General features: G+C 36.3%; 1 protein-coding gene across 1 annotated transcript in view; it reads right to left on the bottom strand.

Moving 5' to 3' along the window:
• BOC (BOC cell adhesion associated, oncogene regulated) overlaps nt 1–19,880 on the bottom strand; it is a 33,647-nt gene that overhangs the window by 6,197 nt on the left and 7,570 nt on the right. Inside the window, exons 3-12 of the mRNA XM_070943809.1 lie at nt 16,240–16,386; nt 14,923–15,066; nt 12,023–12,316; nt 11,146–11,418; nt 10,207–10,505; nt 7,222–7,381; nt 6,540–6,650; nt 4,548–4,754; nt 1,138–1,319; nt 312–417 (exon numbers count right to left, since the gene is read on the bottom strand). Coding sequence (XP_070799910.1) covers nt 312–417; nt 1,138–1,319; nt 4,548–4,754; nt 6,540–6,650; nt 7,222–7,381; nt 10,207–10,505; nt 11,146–11,418; nt 12,023–12,316; nt 14,923–15,066; nt 16,240–16,386 — 1,923 coding nt within the window. The remainder of the gene's footprint in view (nt 1–311; nt 418–1,137; nt 1,320–4,547; nt 4,755–6,539; nt 6,651–7,221; nt 7,382–10,206; nt 10,506–11,145; nt 11,419–12,022; nt 12,317–14,922; nt 15,067–16,239; nt 16,387–19,880) is intronic.

Raw genomic sequence — 19,880 nt, 5'->3', positions numbered from 1 at the left:
TAAAGCTTGAGATACGAAAAGAAACTAAATAACAGTAATTTACATCAATGTTATTCACTACACCACTGTATACTTTCTATCCCTGTAAATATCCTTGCTTCCACCATTTCCACCACACATTGTTACACATCTACAAATTGTCATATATTGTCTTTAACACTGATGTGAAAGTTGTTTTCTTAATATCAGCTGCCTTTGTTTATACCACTTTGTATTTTATTATATAAACAGCTCTGCTCCTTAGCAAATGAGTAAATAAAGGCATCTTGTAGAAGTACTCATTGAAATTGAATCCAATAATCATTTCTTACCTTCTACCACATCTTTCTTGTAATCACTGTCATTATCACTATCAGTTGGTCGATAATAAATGTAAAATCCATGAATTGGTGTATTGTTATTGCTGGCTGGGATATACTGTAAAAAAACAACAACAACAGCAAAATAAAAAATGAAATAAACCAAACCAAACCAGAGGTAGTTCTCAAAACTACTCTTGTAATAGAATAACTACAAGGAAACTGTTTATTCAGGGGAAGGAGGAAGAAATATTTTCTTGCTTTTCTAGAACTTCCTGATTAAATGGTGGATGCAGAATAGCTGTCAAGATGGATCTTGAAAGAAAGTGGAGGTTTTGTTGTGGATCTAATTGGCATCCATAAGCCAAATCTTGAGGTAAGACTCCCTCATATGTAAGTGCAAATTTCACACTTATTAATTGACTTACCAGCAAACTTGCACAAAGTTCTGATAAAAGACAATCAACTAATAGGTGTGAAAGGCTGAAGGATCATTGTTAGTACAGAAGATTATTTGTCTTTATATTTTCAGATTTAACTTATTTTCATATTCAATTCGTTTAAATTTATATTTTCCATGCCAATTAGCATGAAAGCTAATCAAGCTCCCATATGTCTAAAAACACTAAACATTGCCATGTTATATACGGCAATAGAGAAATTTAAGGTGTTAAATTTGCATTATTCAATGCATGATTTGCATTAGCAATAAATCTAACATCATAGGGACCGTCTTCTGAGAAATATTGTACAATTTTAATTAGACAGAGTCTACTGCAGTTTAAAAAAATAGCCCCATCTTTGCACGCCAGTTATACGTTTTCTGTCTCACACTTACCATCCACTTTAGCATGATGGTTGTCTCATTAATGGCATCAGTGAAAGTGATATATGGACCTGTAACAGGACGCTCATATGCACGATTGCTGTAACCTGATACTACATATGGTTTAGATGCAGCACTAGGTTCACTCTCCCCCAGTATGTTCAATGCTCGCACCCGGAATTTGTAAGATGTGCCTAAAGGATTGGACAAAAAGCAATTGAGAAAAATGGTTAGCAAGAGAAATGACATCTGACCATTGTAATACGTTTCTTAATTTCTTCCTTAAAACTGGGCATTATATTCTATTGGCATTTCCTTAATTCACTGACATAAACAACATAGCAAAAAAAATTATTTTCATTTTTTTCCTTTTGGCAATGAAGTCTGTCCTAATAGTCAGATAATAACAGTTAATATCTTCTATTGAATGAAAAGACCATATAAAAAATAAAATGAAAAGACCATATCTTACATGCCAGTGAAGTTTCGAAGGTACTTAATGACTATTTTATTTTTTTTACCTCAAAAGCAGACTGAAGAATAGATATTTCTTTCTTATTTATTTATTTATTTATTTATTTATTTATTTATTTATTTATTTATTTATTTATTTATTTATTTATTTATTTATTTATTTATTAGTCCAATTTATATGCCGCCCTTCTCCCTAGACTCAGGGCGGCTTACAATGCATTATAGCAATAGCCTGCATACTTTTTTGTATATACCTGCTTATTAGGGCTTTCGGGGCCCCCTAAGTGGTATTGTTCTATACAAAGTTGGCTTATTGCCCCCACAATCCGGGTCCTCAATTTACCTACCTCGAAAGGATGGAAGGCTGAGTCAACTTTGAGCCTGGTGAGATTCGAACTTGCACTAATTGCAGGCAGCTGGCAGCTAAGTGCTAGCACTTAACAGCACTTTAGTCCGCTGCACCACCGAGGCTCTTGGCCTTCGGGAAGGGAATAAAAACATTTAACAGTAACAGAGTTAGAAGGGACCCTGGAGGTCATCTAGTCCAACCCACTGCTCACACAGGAGACCTGTACTAGGGATTCAAACCGGCAACCTTTCTGATCGACAAGGTCAGTGTATTAGCCACTGAGCCACCTAGCCAGGTTAACATGATTCTGCAGCCTTGCTTGGGGAGCACAGAGAAGCCTGCAGTCCTGGGACTGATTTGCGACCTGAAGCCCTCCCCCACCTTTTAATTAATTTTAACATTGTTTTGCCTTTTAAAAATCTTATATACTGTTTTTATGCTTTTAATATTTTATTGTACACCACCTAGAGCCCCTATGTGAGGAAAATGGCAGATGGAAATGATAAATGAATAAAAAATAAATATTTAGCAATAGGGAGGAAAAACACGTGGGAACTATGTTTGCTTTTAGGGGAAGAAACAAAATGCTGATTGTTCCAAATGGGGATATACATCCTTCCATAGAGAGAAATAACCCATCTTTCACATTAGCAATACATATGAATCAGTAAAGGAGAATATTTGTAGCTCAGGGTTGAAATGAGGGGTCCTTGGTGCTCTCTAAGCTTGCTAGTAACATCATCTGGCACTGATGATGTTACCTAGCTGGGTAATGAAACGCCTGCAAAAAAACAAGCAAGTTCAGAGAACATCAAGTACCCCTCACGCATGAATCACTAGGTGCCAACTTTTCCCCACTTCTTTACCCGTGGGTTTGCAGCAGATAGAGAACTTCAATTTGACCACAAAGGAGCTCAAAATTTATGTTGCTAAGTGAGACAGTTTTTAAGTGAATCACTACAGTTGTTAAGTTAGTAACAGGGTTGTTAACACCATGTGACTAATGGAGGAAAAAGCTGGAAGGTACAATCACATATGACTGATAACAGTATTCAAAGGATGTGGGGCGGGAGTTAGTGTCATCTCACTTAATTAAGGGATTTAAACCAGTGGTGAAATCTAAAATTTGTTACTACTGGTTCTGTGGGCGTGGCTTGGTAGTGGTGGGGGTAATTTGACTGGGTGGGCGTGGCCAATTTTTTTTTTTTACTTTTAAAACCATTTTTTCTACAACCTCTTCAGCGAAGAGGTTGTAAAAAAAATGCTTTCAAAAGGCTCTGACAATCCCAGCTGAGTTGCTTGATCGTCAGAGTCTTTTTAAAAAAACTTACTTGGATCGTCAGAGCTTGGATCATCAGAGGCATTTAAAAGAAAAAAAGCCTCTGATGATCGCACAGCTCAGCTGGGCATGGGGGGGGGGGGGGCGCAGGGATTTTTGCTACTGGTTTTCCGAACCACCTGCCTCCATCGCTACCGGATCGGGTGATCCAGTCCGAACCGGGAGCATTTCACCCCTGATTTAAACCTTCTCCTGCTCTGAAAAACCCTAGTACTAAGAAAAGGGCAGATTGGCAAAGTTTAAGGAAGCTATTCAAGAGCAGCCTTCAGGCAAAATAAAACTATTGCAGAAATATCTTTGACATACAACTATTTGTTTAGTGACTGTTTGAAGTTACAGAGGTTCTGAAAAGAGTGACTCATGACCGTTTTTACACGTATGACCATTGCAGCATCCCCATGGTCACAAGATCAACATTGGGATGCTTGGCAACTAGCATGTATTTATGATTGTTGCAGTATCCTGGAGTCATGTGATCACCTTTTTCGACCTTCTGACAAGCAGTCAATACTTAACAAAGTGTCTCACTTAACAAATATGGCTAGAAAGGTCATAAACAAGGGGCAGAACTTTCTTGCTTAGTAACATAAACTTTGGACTCAATTGTAGTCATAAGTCAAGGACTAGCTGTATTTTCTTTCTCCTTGGTATGGATAATAAAATATCTACGTACAAGCATATTACCTGTTTCCCCCAAAATAAGACATCCCCTGATAATAAGCCCAATCGGGCTTTTGAGCGCATGACAATAAGGCCAAGCGCTTATATCAGGGTTCAAAAAAATATAAGACAGAGTCTTATTTTCGGAGAAACACATATAAAGCCACTATAGAAAGTACAGGTAGTCCTCATGACCACAATGGAGCCCAAAATTTATGTTGCTAAGTGAGACAGTTGTTAAGTGAATTTTGCCCCATTTTACGTCCTTTCTTGCCACAGCTGTTAAGTGAATCACTACAGTTGTTAAGTTAGTAGTTGTTAAGTGAATTTGGTTTCTCCATTGACTTTGCTTGTCAGAAGGTGACAAAAGGAAATCACATGACCCTGGGATACTGCAACAGTCACAAATATGAAGCAGTTGCCCAGCATCTAAATTCTGATCATGTGACCATGGGGATACTGTAAAGCTTGTAAGTGTGAAAAATTGTCATAAGTCAGTTTTTCAGTGATGTTTTAACTTTGAATAGTCACTAAATGAACTGTTGTAAGTCAAGGATTACCTGTATAAAAAGATATGCACATTGGGAAGGGTAAATCTACCTTTTTCTAAGTCTTTAATTTCCACAGAGAGACGTGAAGGGGGAATGTCATTCCTGGCTAACATCCAGTCACCAAGTTTCTTCAGTTTCTTATACTCCACTCTGAATGCCTGAATAGGAAACCCACCATTCCCGCGTGGGATCCAAGTCACATAGGCAGATGTCTCAGACGCTACTGAGATAGTGGGACGATCTGGAGCCTCAGGAGCTGTAAAGAATAAGAAAGTATAACAGGCATGAAATTAATCTCAGGTTCAGATTGGAAGAGTAAAGCTGAAATCACTGTGGTTTGCTTCGTGTTTAAAATGTCAAATTCAGCATTTGTGAATGGAAAATCAATAATTTCCTCATAAAAATCAGAAAATCTAATAACTGTTTCACTGAGTGGTTATTTTATTTTAGTTTTTTTAAAAAAACCATTGTTTCTTTCTATCACTACCCATAAAAAGAAGAGGGTTGTACTCCAATAAGTGAATAAAGGAAGGAATTTAGCCAGTTTGGTAAAGTGAGGGGCCTTGGTGCTCTCTGAGTTTCGTTGTTTTCTTTCATTACCCAAATCATTAATGCACCTATGATGTTACCTAGTTTGGTAATGAAACTTCTGCAAGAAAACAAACAAGCTCAGAGAGTACCAAGAGTACCTCATTTTCAACCCTGAGCTGCAAATATTCTCCTTTTTTAGTTTGGTAAAGTTCATGAAGTTCATAAGGTTAGTTTGGTAGAGTTCATGTGTTCTTTACCTACTCAAGAAGTGCTTGTTGCCTAAATCAAACCCAGTCTGAGGGGCTAGAACATTTTATATTGACTGAAAAATAAACAAGAAACTGTTGAAGAGGAAGAGGAGCAAATCTAACAAATGCAGAGGAGCTGCAAACGTCCTTTAAATTAGCCATTGCTTGGGAAGGGACATTTGGCTGGTGAATTCTAACTTTTTTTACACAGTAGGTTGTAAAAATAGCATTTCTCAATTTTGGGGGAATCCCTGTCCATTTTTGGTGGATGATCCTTCAACTGATCTCCACCCTGGATTGTTTTTCCTTTCTTCTTTTGCTTTCAGTTTCTCTTATCTACACTCTATCCTGGCTTTTAGTAACGGTGTTGGTTTTTGAAGTTAGTGTTGGAAAGAGGGAAGGGAATATGTTTCTCTGAGAGATAAGAGAATGGTTGGCATACATAGGGGAATCTAATAATTTTATACATGAGATGCAACTGATTATCTTTAACCAATAGTTATTAATAAATCTCTCTTTTTGACTTTGCTCTCCTTTGAAGCGTGATGCCTATCAAGGACTTAGATAATCAAATATGCCTTCTTCGAAAGATACAAACACAGATCTTTATTTGGGGAACAGTAAGAGAATCACAAGGTTCAGTTTTAGTTGGAATTTATAAGCTTTGATTGACAAGAGGGGAAACCGGACACTGCATAGGATTTCTACCCCCAAATTTTTATGTATTTTTTCTGTTTATTTTTTGGGGGCAATGTTGTCTTAAATGTAGAGTTCTCTTCCTTTGGAAAAAATATAGTATATTAGTAACAAGAGATGGTTAGAGTCAGGAATGTGTAAGGTATAAATAAGAATTAGTTTTTAAAGTTTCCACTTATAGCCAATATCTGCCCTAGATTCATCAAATGCTCAACCAGCCCCTGTAAACAGATCTGTATATCACAGAACAGCTAGAAATCCCAATTGTTTATTTTATTTGCTGATATCCTTTTAGTTAAAAACATTTTTTTAAAAAATATATAAATGTTGTTCCCTAATAATACGTGAAATACTTCATGCCAAAAAAAACACTGTCTCTGGAGAGAGATATGACCTAATAAGGACTGGAGACAAGTGAAAGAATAAATATTCTCTTTTGTTATTTGTATAGTCTTGTTTCTGACTTTTCTTCAATATTGCTGTCTGGACTTTTCCGATTCTTTTCTTCAAATAAACTGGCTTCTAGATTCCAAAAATATTGTTACTACGATTCTGAGATGACTCACGGGATAGGCGATTATTATCTGACTGATTGCTATTTCGAGAGCCAATGCCTGGATCATCCTTCGGGAACTGCTGTTCTTTACTGGCAACAATATCTGGTTTTGGTCGTCGTCCTAAGCAAGACAAAAATAATTAACCAAGGAGAATTATATTAAGTGGCTACTGATGTTACATAAACTTCACCACTCTGTGGGAATTTGCATTCCAAGGAATTACATCGCTTTAGTTAATGTGAATATGGCAAACTAAATGCTTTCTTTGTGAGAAAATGTTTTCACAGTTAACTTTTCCATTTTAAGTTTTCTTAAATATATGACTGTATGGATTAATTTCTTTCTAGACAGAGACTTTGCATATGAAATGGGCATGACATTAGAAGAAGTAAGATCATGTTAGGGATTGTAGCCACCCAGAATTTGGTGTCATAACATGTATACTCTAAAACACATCATTAAATACCTATCAAAACTGATAGCTGGAAAAACAAGTATTTATAGAAAGAAAGCATAGATAACTTAATATTAAAAGCAATTCAACATAGCTTTTTCCAATATGAAGTCCCAACCAACATGATTGCTGAGTCCATCACATCAAGAGAACATCAGCCTGGAAAAGATCTCCTTAATATCAGGACAAATCAATCACTTTATAACAACTGCATTCTAAAATACAATTATTCGTTACCAGTTCTGAAGGTCACCATGGCTGTCTGGCCCTCTCCAGCACAATTATAAGCAGCCATCTCCACTTCATATAAACTTCCTGGATCCAATTTTGTTAGGCTCAAATGATACTGGTTGGCAGGGACATCTTGGATTATCCAGTTATCTGAAAAATTCATTACCTGTTTTAAAAAAAAGATGAGCACAATAAGCTTTATGGCAGATAAAGGGCTATAAAAAGAGTGTGCCTAAGAGGGATTTATTTATATATTTATTAAATTAAATTGCATAGCCATATATCTCACAAACAAGCAGCTCTGAGGATGCACAACAGAATATATAGCACCTTTTTCAATATTTGACTATCAAGCAATTATGGGCTTTACATAGCTGGAGGGCACCAAGTTGGGGAACCTCAAATTACTATTAGGAAAGTTTAAACTGATATCTGAAAAGTTGAAGAAGCTTAACTTAATGTAGACAAATCTCAATATTTGCAAGTCCACTTTCATAAAAAATAAAATATCAGTAGAGAAATAGATCAGGAAAAGCAGAAGCTAATGATAGTTACATTAGCAACATTATTATTCAAATGTTATCACAATATACAATATACATTAATATTGTTAATAGTAATATTGCTAGTCAATGTTATTTGTATTCAAGACATAAGGCCATGGTTAAAAACTGAACTTTTATATACATTTTAATACAGATAGTCCTCATTTAATGACTGCCTTGGACAGTGATCATTCACAGTACAACAGTGATGAAAAAGTAACTTTGTGACCAATTGCTCTATTTATGACCTTTTCAGTGTCTCTCTCTGTCACATTTGCCAGTCAGTTAGCACTTATTATCCTGACCTATTTTTTTCTCCTCGCAGTACAGAGATTGCCTAAGTAAGTCATGTATTCCTGAGGTATTTTTCTTCTCCGCATAGCACATCCCTAAAATGTGTACAGGGGAAATTAACATGCTCAGCTCTGGGACCTTAATTAGTTGATTAGAACCTGCCAGCTGACTTGCATCTGTTGCCTAACAATGACAAGATCCTAATCAATTTCACACTGAAGACTTTTTTTTTTTTTTGGCTTCCTAAGCAGGAGCGAACTAGGCAAACAGCCAGCACTAGCGCATTCCTTTCTACGTGTATTTCCCATTGTGTGTCTGCTGACTGTCTTGTAACCCCTTCCTCCCTAAATACAAACATTATCCTAGCACTGGGGCGAGCATTTCCCAAGGGCAGGAGAGTGAGGAAAGGGGCTGTAAGGTTTGTTCTTTTAACCAGTTTCCTTATGAATTGAGCTCCAGAAACCTTGTGTTGTTTAGACTCACCTGGCTATTTGGGGCATATTTGTAATGGAAATCATGAATAGCCTTGAGGAAAGAAGACAGGAGATGCTACTTAGGAAACCTTCAGAAAAGAGAGACACTTTCCAACACTTCAGGTTTCTTCTCTGCTGATTTTCATCTTCATTTATATTACTGTAAACTATCTACATGGTGTTTCTTTATGTTAATACTCACAATGAATCTCCTCCTGTCCACAACCTTCAACAGCAGTGCACAGGACAAGACTTCTGTCCATCATAAAAGGAAAAAAAGGCTGCTGCTACATAAGCAGGTTTTCTGTCGAAGCACCTGGTCTACCCCAATATAGGAGGGAGCACACTGCTTCCCTTTTGCCTTTCAGCTCCAATCCAGGAGCTCTCAAACAGTTGCATGCACGACAAACCATTTTATACCAAATTTATATTTGCTGATAAAGAAATAAAGGGAGACTAGTATAGTCTTCTAGTATAGTAGTATGTGTGTGTGTGTGTGTGTGTGTGTGTGTGTATGTATGTGTATATATATATATATATATATATATATATATATATATATATATATATATATATATATATATATCTTTTTTCCTTTTTCGTAGGCTTTTATGTGCATATTCTTTCTAGCCAGGTTTTACCTACGTAAACTTAGTTGTTCTACAGCCCTAGGTTCTGTGAAATCTCATTCACAAGTATATGTATATATTCACAAGTATATATGTATATATATATATTTGTTTTCTGAGGTTTTCGCGGGTGTTTGTATGTAGGTCTTTGGTTATTCGGGTTTTCTCCTGCGTAAAATTGGAGGTGTTTTGGCAACGTTTCAATGAAGTCTCATTCGTCATCTTCAGGCTGGTGTTTTCGGCTTCGTGCTTCTAGGAGCAATGTGTGTGATCGCAGCTGTTTCTTCCTTTTAACTGCCAGTGGGGGTGTGGACTGATTGGGTAGGAGCTTGGCTGTGTTCTGATTGGGTGGAGGTGTGTTCTGATTGGTTGGGGGTTTGGCTGTGCTCTGATTGGATGGGGGGTTGGCTGTGCACTGATTGGATGGGTGTGTGTTCTGTTTAGGTGGGGGCTTGGTTGTGCTCGGGTTAGTCTGAGTAGCAGGGGGATTTGAGCTGGTGAGCTGTGTTGCTGTTGTTTGGCTTCGTGTTCGTGTTCGTGCTACCTCTTCATGGTGGGTGTCAGTCTGCTTCATGTATGGATTGGAGGGGTTTAAAGTGGCTAATGATGCAGCTGTGGTCTGGCTTCTGGTCCATGGTCGTGCTTCATCATCAGTGTGGGTTTGAGTCTGCTTTCTGCTTGGATGTGTGGTGGTTACATCCTGTGTGGCTCTAGTGAGTGTGGGTCTGGTGTCATTCTTTGTGTTAGGGACTCGTTTGTCAATAAGGGCAGGTTTCCAAATGGCTAGTAGGCGGGAGGTATCATCTCGTTTATTCATGCTGTGTGGATGTTTTTCTATCTCGATGGCTTCTCTGATTATTCTGTTGTTAAAGTGTTCAGTTTTGGCGATAGTTCTGGTCTTTTTAAATATATATTTATTTTTTAAAATATATAATATATATAGAGAGAGAGGGGGGGAGAGGGGGAGAGAGAGAGATTTTCATGGAAACTGTAAATTGATATTGCTGTTAATACAGATGTCATATAAAAAACTAATTGGAATATACTAACCTTGCGATACTTTACAATATAGTAGAGGATAGGTGTTTTGTTATCATGCCGTGGTCGCCACAACAATTCATATCCATCAGTTTTAGTAGTTCGAGGAGAGCTAAGTATGACCGGGGCCTCAGCTGGAGAAACCAGTTCTTTTGAGGTACACTGGACAGATGCTGCTGATGCTGTTGGTTTTGATTTCAAAAGAACAGCTTTTCCTTTTGGCATTTTTTCACTATTGGTAAACCTAGTAGATGAGGTGGCAGATTGTGCTGAATCTCCAACAGGTCCCTGCAGTAATATCTGACTTATTTCTGGAATATAAGAGGGAAGACAATGGCCATGTTTAGCACTTGCAAAACATACATTTTGGCAAATTCAGCCATTTTGTTTACAATGGACATCTGATCAGTCTCAATAATCAAGAACAAATTTTTAATGTCACATGAATCTTCAGCAGGCATTAAAATATTTCCCCTTAATTTGGTGTTAATCAAAATCAGGAACGGAAACAGCAAGGAGTTTAACACTGAAAAAACAAAGAATCAAAGGACTGGAAGAGACACTGGAGGTTTCACAGATTTCAGAAATGGTCAAATTTTTGTTTGAAAAATGCCAGTGATGGAGCACCCACAATTCCAAGATACAGGCTGTTTTACCCTCTAACAGCTCTCACAGTCTTTCTATTTTAAGTTTGGAACTCTCTCTGGAAAACTTCTACCCACTGGAAAACTTCTACCCAATGGAAAACTTCTACCCAATGGAAAACTTCTACCCAATGGAAAACTTCTACCCACTGGCTTTTGTCCTTCCCTTTTGTCCTTCCCTAAACCACACCATCTTCCCTATGACAGACCAAGTATTGGAAAACCGTTATGTCTTCTCTTAGTCTTACAAGGAGAGACAGATCTCAAAGATGATTATTCTGTTACCTTAACTTCACTAGAGACTTACCTGGTTGGGAAACTCTCAACTGTATCATAGCTTGTGCACTCCCAACTTCATTTTCTGCCATGCACTGGTATATTCCTTCATCCTCAGGCCCTACACTAGAAAGGCGAAGAGCCTTACGAGAGAGTTGCATTCGATGGCTGGAAAAGAGGGGAACTGCATTGCGCAACCACACAACTGAAGGCTGTGGATTCCCTCGAACTCTGCAGGTAAACTTTGCACTTTGTCCCCAAGTGATGATCTCCTGGGATAGTTCCATACTAACCTCTGGAGGTTCTGAAAAGGAGATACAATTATACTGCCAGTCATTTGGAGAATGATGAAAGAATAGCTATCTCTGAAATAGAGAACTCTGTGAAGTATGGTGCTGGCAAAGTTGTACACAAAGAGAAATAGTTTTACTTTTACTTATAGACTTATGGCACTATTTGTCTGCCATGATTGCTTAAACTGCATTAGATTATTCAGTAATAAAAAGTGATTTCAGACAATAGCCCCCATAGTTAAACCTATATTTGCATACAGTATTTGTGTATTTTACAAGTTAGTGCCTCTCAAGAGATAGGAATGGCTTTGTATTACAAAATCAAGAGAATGAATGAGAGGTACCAGAGAAAAAATTCCTTCCCACTTTAATCCCATCCAGCCAACAAACTGAGAAATTAAAACTGCTCTGAAAATTATAGTGAAGTCAAATTCTGCATATTCAAGGCCAGAATTTCAGATTTTGGAGACAATGTTATGTCCAATGTTCTGCTCTATACAGAAATCCAAATTAATGCATTATAAATGAAGACCTTTTTGTCTGAAATATATAAATATACAATTCATACAACCATTAATAGAACAAAAATAGAAATGAAGTTATAACTCTTCGCACCAAATACTTGAACATTGTAGAGAATGACACTTGCTGCAGCTTTCCTGACTCCGTTGTCAGCCATACAGCTGTAAGTCCCTGAGTCTTCCTCACTGATTGCATCTATCAGAAGATTGCTAAGAAGGAACCTAGTTTTATTGTAGCCAGAGACGCTGGAGCCATCTTTAGTCCAAGTAACACGTGGAGTTGGAATCCCACTAGCCACACATTCAAGAATGAGGCTTTGGCCCTTGGTGATTATGATGGTCTGGGCCTCTGTGGGATAAATTATGCGAGCAGCCTCAGCTGTTGAGCCTAATGCAAAATCAGATAAAGCAAAGTAATTATAAAACAGGATTGCCAAAATAAATGGTTGTCTCTTAAAAACATACTAAAACAAAGTTATAAAGTTTCAGCATCTTTGTACTAAAGATCTAAAACTTGGACTTTTTTTGCAAGTTACCAAAAAGAATCATTTGTAATATCATCAGCTTTTGTAACTTGTCTTGCAGAAAGGTGCCACATAATATTTCATGGACACTTCAAAAAATTAAGATATCACTCTAGCATATATTACTTTAATTATCCTTTTTTGATACTTGAAAATTTTCATTCTATTTTACTTCACAAAAATGATGTAAGGAAGATCAGATAATGTTTCTAAATAGTCAGCCAGATTTATTGTTACTAGTATGTATATGGATCTCATTTACAATCTAGTGATCAGCACACTTAACATTCTATCCCTTATGGCACACATCTTTCTAACCATTCATGCTTTTGTTTTCAGTGAATTATACGTAATAGAAAACAAGAAACATATTAATAACAAAAGGGTGGAATAGGGAGTTAAGTGGTAAATCATCTACTTTCAAATGTCTCTAGCTTCACTCCAGGCAGAGTAGATGCTGATAGCTTTTGCCAACATTTCTGTGATTTTTTAAAATATATTTACTACCTTAAAAGTTTGTGAACTTTTGAATGTCCAATATTTCTGCATAAGTATGATTTAAAACCTGACCTCTATATAAATTCTAAATAAAGAGAATTCAATTAAACAAAACAGTCAAAAACATTATACTTGTTCATTGATTAATTGAAGAAAATTATCCAAAGTTACATCTTTCTGTGTGATAGAAATATGTGAACCTTTGCTTCCAGTAATTGGTACGTTCTACTAAGCTGCAATAACAGCAACTAAACATTTCTGATAACTGTTGATCAATCCTGTACATTGGCTTGGAGGAATTTGAGTCCATTCCTCTTCACAGAACAGTTTTGATTCAAGGATGTTGATGGACTTCCTCACATGAATGTCCTGCTCTGGGTCCTTCTACAACATTTCTATTGAATTAAGGTCAGGACTTCCATTTGGCCACCTCAATATTAACTTTCTTCTGCTTTAACGATTCTTTGGTTATACAACTTGAGTTTTAGTTCAGGAACCTCTAACCTGACATTTTCCTTTAGAATTGGCAGGTACAATTCAGAATTCATAGTTCTGTCATTGATGGCAAGCCATCCTGGTCCAGAGGCAGCAAGGCAGGCCCAAAAATGATACTGTTGCTGCCACCAGATTGGAGTGCAGTGTTTGCCTTTTGCCAAACAATGCTTTTGATTCAAGACAAAAAAATTCTATTTTGTCTCATCCATCCACTATTTGTTCAATAACGTTCTGGGTTTTCCATAGTTGTTTGCAAATTATAGACAGACAACCATGTTCTTTTTGGAGAGTAATGTTTTTTTCCTTGCAGCCCTGCCATACATACCATTCTTATTCAGTGTTCTCCTAATGAGTGAGACCAAACACATGAATGCAAGAAAGATCTTTAGCTCTAGATATGACTCTGGTGGTTTGAAACCTAGCACCTTGCCTAGATGAAACCAAGTGCCTTGCTCTTGGTGTGGTTGGTGTGGTGTGGTTGGTGAACTCCTGGGAGGGTAACAATTGTACTGAATTGCCTCCAGTTGTACACAATATGCCTAACAATGGACTGGTAGAGTTCAAATAATTTTATAACCTTTTCCAGCATAGTGAGCATCAACAACTGTTTATCATATGTTCTCAGAAATCTCCTTTACTGAAGTCACACCACACTTCCAGCACACCTGTGTTGTGAAGATCAGATCCTGATAGAGAATATTCAGAATTCTGTGATTTAAGTAAGGCAAGTCCTCCCACATTCACACCTGATTATCATCCCATTGTTTGAAACATCTGACTTTAATTTTACCTTCAAATGAGCTGATAGTCCTAGAGTAGGGGTGTCAAACTCACGTCGTCATGGCAGCATCACGTGATGTATTGGGACTTTTCCCCCTTCGCTAAAAAGGGAGTGGGCGTGGCCAGTGCGTGACGCATCTGGCCCGTGGACCGGGAGTTTGACAGCCCTGTCCTAGAGATTCACATACTTTTGCCACACACAAAGATATAGTTTGGGATCATTTTCCTCAAAGTGAATAAGCATGTTTTGACTCATTTGTTTAACTGGATTCTCTTTATCTAGTTTTACCTCTGCAGCCAAAAGATTTAGAAGCTACAACAGCTTCTATTAGTTACTTTTTCTGGGAATAACTAATCTAGGAAGCATCTTTATAATTTCTTTTTCCTAAGGGCAGGCAACTGTATTTTGACTATCCAGGAATACACAGTAAAATATGAGACTACAAGGAGCAATGGGAGGGAAGACAAATGGCTGTAACTCACAGAAATACTTACAAAAATGAAGTGCAATCTTAGAAGCAGTCATACGAAATTTAATAGACTTGCACAAAAAATTCCACATATGAATATGAGATCATAAAAGGTGAACAAAGGAAGACAGCCTATGCTGAATGCTACTGAACTTTTACAGACTAGGGATGCCATTATTCAACAGTTTTGAACCAAAAGAGCTGAATATTCAGAAATACTGCCTTACGTCTCACACGGAGTCTTTCACTAGACACAGATGTTTTTACTTCTTGGGTAACAGGATTATAGGCTGCACATTTGTAAGTTCCTTCATCATCCTGGCTGGCATTGACTATCTGAAGATTCCCAGATGGCATGATCAAGTAGTTGTCTATTAAGATAAAGAAATCATTCAGAACTATCTTCTGAAAAAAGAAGCATTTCTACTTCACAAGTTCTACCATGATATGGATAGAAAATGAAATCTTTTGGCTACGTTTGCAGCAAAAATTAAGTCATTTGAATTACCTATTAACTTGAAAATCTCAGACAACAATAAATGGAGAAATATGGCTTAGAACTGTAACAAAACAGTCTATCTCATATTAAAACATGCTTATTTTAAAATGGACCATAGTGGAACAGTTCTCATACTATTGTGGCAATGTATAACTTTTGCCTCAAAGTCAACTAAAAGGAAAAGAAAATGGGGAAAAATGCATAGAAACTTCCTAAAGCCTTGAACTCCATAAAATACGAGGTTTTAGAAGGTTTATCTAGTGTACATGTCAACTACTTGCAAATTTAATATACTTTGTGACCTTTTTTTAAAAAAAACCACGGTATCTAAATATATTTTAATTGGAATTATATTGATCTTTCTACCAGCCCTTGCATCTGGCTGTGTATATGTAGTTGTGCAGTTCAGCCAAGAAGCGATTGGAACAGCTGTCAAATTCCCAACTTCAATATTTTCATATACACTTATTTCCAACTAAAATATTCCCTCCTGTTATCTGATATATCTGTTGTGGATTGGTGGAATGGAACAAAGCTTGGCTTAAAAATGACTCAATAATCAGTATCTAACATCTCTAAGATTCCTTATACCTTCCTTTGACATCAGACATAAGTATGGTATGATCCACTCATTCCTAAAATTTTCTGGCAGTCAAGTGTACTTTTTACAGGCTATGTTTAACATCATGTTAATGTGATAAAGATAATAATAAAGTTATGAAATTGCTACTGGATAATAGACAGAAATGTGTGTGTAACCATGGAGTCTTGTGTAATAATACCTAGAGTATCTTGTTAAAGCTCAGAACAACTGCACAGATAAACAAGAAAACATAGGGGGATATTGAAATTGATTAGAAGAACAGAACTATTATCTTCCCTAATGTGGATGTCTTCAAATGCATTGACTTCTATAGCCAGCATGTCACTGCTTAGAATTTTGAAAACTGAAATCCACTTATCTGCAGGTTGTCTGGGCTGAAGTAGGATAAACTAACCATGATTAATTCAGCTGCTTCTCTTTCCACCATCAATCAAGGCTCACCTCTAGAGGCCTCCAACCATTCTTGCTTCACACTGTAGCGAACCTGGGCTTTTGGATGGCTTTCAGGAAGGTCACAGGCAATCACAGCTGTATTTCCCTCATCAACTTCTATTACATGCTGACCATCATATTTAAAGTCTTTGAGATCTATTAAAATTACAGTAAAATTTTAGAAGAAACAATGCATTCTAAAAGTAGAACAAATGAATATATATATTCAAGGCACTGTAACTATAATCATTGAATAAACATTTCCAAAAATATACTTAATTTAATCCAGGGAATCCAAAGTCATTGTCTATGCTTATTTTCCCAATAAAACAGATACATATTTTTGTAGACAGCAAAATGCAGTGATATATATTAAGTAGTTATTATGCCTTAATGACCTTGACTAGTGCATTTTTTAATTTAGAAAACTTTAGAAAACAAATACTTCTAAGGATTATCGAATAGAATATGCAAATATTCTGAAATGCTTCCAGCATATAATTTGGTGAAATGATTTTTTCTGTGTGCAGCATAGGATATTTGATATATTTTAAAGCATTTTGAGCTAAAGCTTCAAATGTTGAAAATAGCCGGTTTTGCACTTAGAGTAAGATGTTTCATAAAATCCAGCACTCGAAATGCTTGAAGATAAAGGTAAACCTTTACTATAAATCATGACTGCAGTGACTGTATGCTCCAATGCAGTAGGTCAGCAGGATCTTAAACATCTCACTAGCCCACATTGGTTTTATCTGATAACAACACTTAACTGAATATTTATTTATTTATTTATTTGTTTGTTTCAATTTCTATACCGTCCTTCTCCAAATAGGACTCAGGGCGGTGAACAGTAAAAAACAGGACATACAAAATTTAAAAACAGTTTAAAATAATTAGATATTTTGGCCGTAAATTAAAACAACCCAATTTAAAATCAATTTAAAATTTAACTCAAGCCAGCCCAGCTAGTTGAAATAAATAGGTTATTTAGGTTATTAATAAAACCAAGAGCTCAAAAAGAAATACTATTCCTATGTGAGGGCCAAATATTTCCTGTACTGGCCTTCTGAAGTCTGTTTGGAATTTTTAGGTTCTATATAACTTCCCAGAATTTTGCCTGCAGCTGTAGGGTTTATGCATACTGAACATTAATCTGAAGATTAAATGATAATTCTTTGGTTGAAAGTTGCCATATGCTAGTTATATATTTAGAACAGGAGAATGTAAGTTCAAAAAAGTTTGAGAAACATGCTATAAACAGAACTTCATGCAAAACAACAGTTTATCCATGTTCCAAATTGAAATCATAGGATTACCAGCTTCAAAGCACTTTATATTTTAATATTAGTTACATTGAAAAGAAATACTGTATCAGTTGTTTCCTTACTTTATCACTGTGAAAATAAAACTCAATATTATTTTAGTTACCGTTTCTAAATCACAACTTATTTCCATTACATATTCTGAAAACAAAGAATTTCTTCCAAAAATTAAACAATTTTAAAAGCAGTAGTTTCTCCTTGTTTTTATAGCTGGAGAACCTGGCCCATTTGCTTGGAAATTTTATAACACTGAGTTAGACTCCCCTTCATATGCCTTGGAAAAATAAGAAGGTGTTACTATCACAAGTTGGACTAGCTCAGGGCAAGTATTTAGGGAGTTTGGACAGCAGAAACCAGAAGAGACTGCAAGTCTCTATTGGCAGAATGGGAGAGTGGAAAATTTTGTTTTCATTCTCTGGGATTTATATCAGCTCTCCAACAGTAAAAGACAGATCTGGCTCCAAGGTTCTCCCACCCACGCTCATGGAAAAGTGACATGAAATTTCTCAAACAGGCTAATTAAAGCAAGATTGCTTCAAAAACATTTTAAAATAAAAAACAGCTCCCTTGGCAGTATAGCAAAAAGCCTTCCAAAATGCAAAATGTATTAGCTGTCAGGAGACTATTTCAGTGCTAGCGCCTGGATTCATGGAAAGAGGGAGGGGAAAGGCTTAACAAAGACATAAAAATGATTTGCAGCAAACATGTTTAATACTTTAAGAATGTCTTGGCATTGTACAACTGAAAATAATTAATAAATGCCAAACAAAAGACGACGTTGCAGGTAAACTTCAGTTAAAATAATTAATCCTTTAAAGTCAAATTTAGGAGGGAGAGCTGTTTCCATGGGATACTGCAGATAGATTAAAGTTAATTCTTCTCTGCAAAAGTTTCCATTCTTCCTAATGTGAAAATGGTGTTTGGGAAGAGAAGAGTGCTGGAATTATTCTCTCATTTCCCTTTTTTCATGCCATAAAGTTTTAAAGAAGGATAAGAGTGGAAAGTAAAAAAAGTAAAGATAGAGCTTGGCTGTTCACAGCACACATTTCTCCGATCAACAACATATGAGCCGGATTTTTTTAAAAAAATGTCCATCCTGGTGGTCCAAATTCATCACAGCGATAGTTGAGCCCTACGAGTATTGTGAAGGCTTCAAAATTATTGGCAGAAAAATAAGAAAAAAAAACCAATTTGTTTTCTTTTTAAGTATTTGAATCCATGAGAAAAGATAACAGTTCCAGAGTTTTGCAATACAATTTGAAAACTTTCTTTGCAAAAGAAAATTTACATTTCTACAATTAGAAGACATTTGTGGCTCTAGAAAGAGAAAACTATAGTTTCACAATAATAAAATAATCTTAAAAGTATAAAATAAACTCCTAGAATGTAATGATGTATTCTGTTCTCCTTTCCCCCTCCAAATAACTTGTTAGTACAATAGAGATTTTTTGGAGATGGTGCGGGCCCATAGGAAAATATCTATCTAACCACTACTAAGCATACAAAAAGAGGAGATTAAAGCAATTTTAGCATAATTCTTATTCTAAAGGAAACGATCTGCAGACCATCACAGATTATAATTTTAAAGGTAAACTTCTTTTCAAGAAGAAGCAATGCATGAAGAAGTCTTTAAATTACAGAATTGGAAAGAACCAATTAGGTCATTGATCTCTTGCCCTGTCCAAGAATCCAAATTAAAACATACACAACTGATAGCTGTGTAGCCTTTACCTGCACACATTCAGTAAAATCAAACCTATGTGGATAATTGGTTCTACAATTAGATGTTATTCATTATTTGGAAATGTTTCTCATCACTTAATTGGAATCAGCCTTCCTATAACTGAAATTCACTCTTCTATGACCTGAATTCTGGGATCAGAGAAAATATAGATCATATAATTTCAGGTATGTGTTATCATATCCCTCTCCATAGTAACATCTGTAGCAAACAGATGAACTATTCTTTGCCAGAAAAAGGTGAAGCATCCATTCACAAGTGAAAACTATGATTACATATTTTAATAATGGCTTCATCACAGATATATTGTTATTTCTCCCCTTTGGTATCTTGTGGCCATCCCGGCTTTCAGTCTTCTCAGAACAACCTTTTCTGTTTCTTTGATCTTTTCTTATACGACTTAACTTATAACCCACTGATTATCCTCACTGCCCTTCTCTAATCCTGTTCCAGTTAATAAGTGATGTCCAAAACTTGATACAATCCTAGATATGCAACCTAACCTATCTCTTCTGCTAACTTTCAGCTATATCTTTGAAAGTAAAAAGTAGACCCATGCTGAAGTAAAAACTGGGTTTTAACAGAAC

Source organism: Pituophis catenifer, unplaced genomic scaffold (genome assembly GCF_029215685.1).
Source record: "Pituophis catenifer annectens isolate HBS135680 unplaced genomic scaffold, rPitCat1.0.hap2 SCAF_4, whole genome shotgun sequence".
Taxonomy (NCBI): domain Eukaryota; kingdom Metazoa; phylum Chordata; class Lepidosauria; order Squamata; family Colubridae; genus Pituophis; species Pituophis catenifer.
Note: the sequence above shows the minus strand (reverse complement) of the source record. Positions and strands in the feature narration are given on the sequence as shown.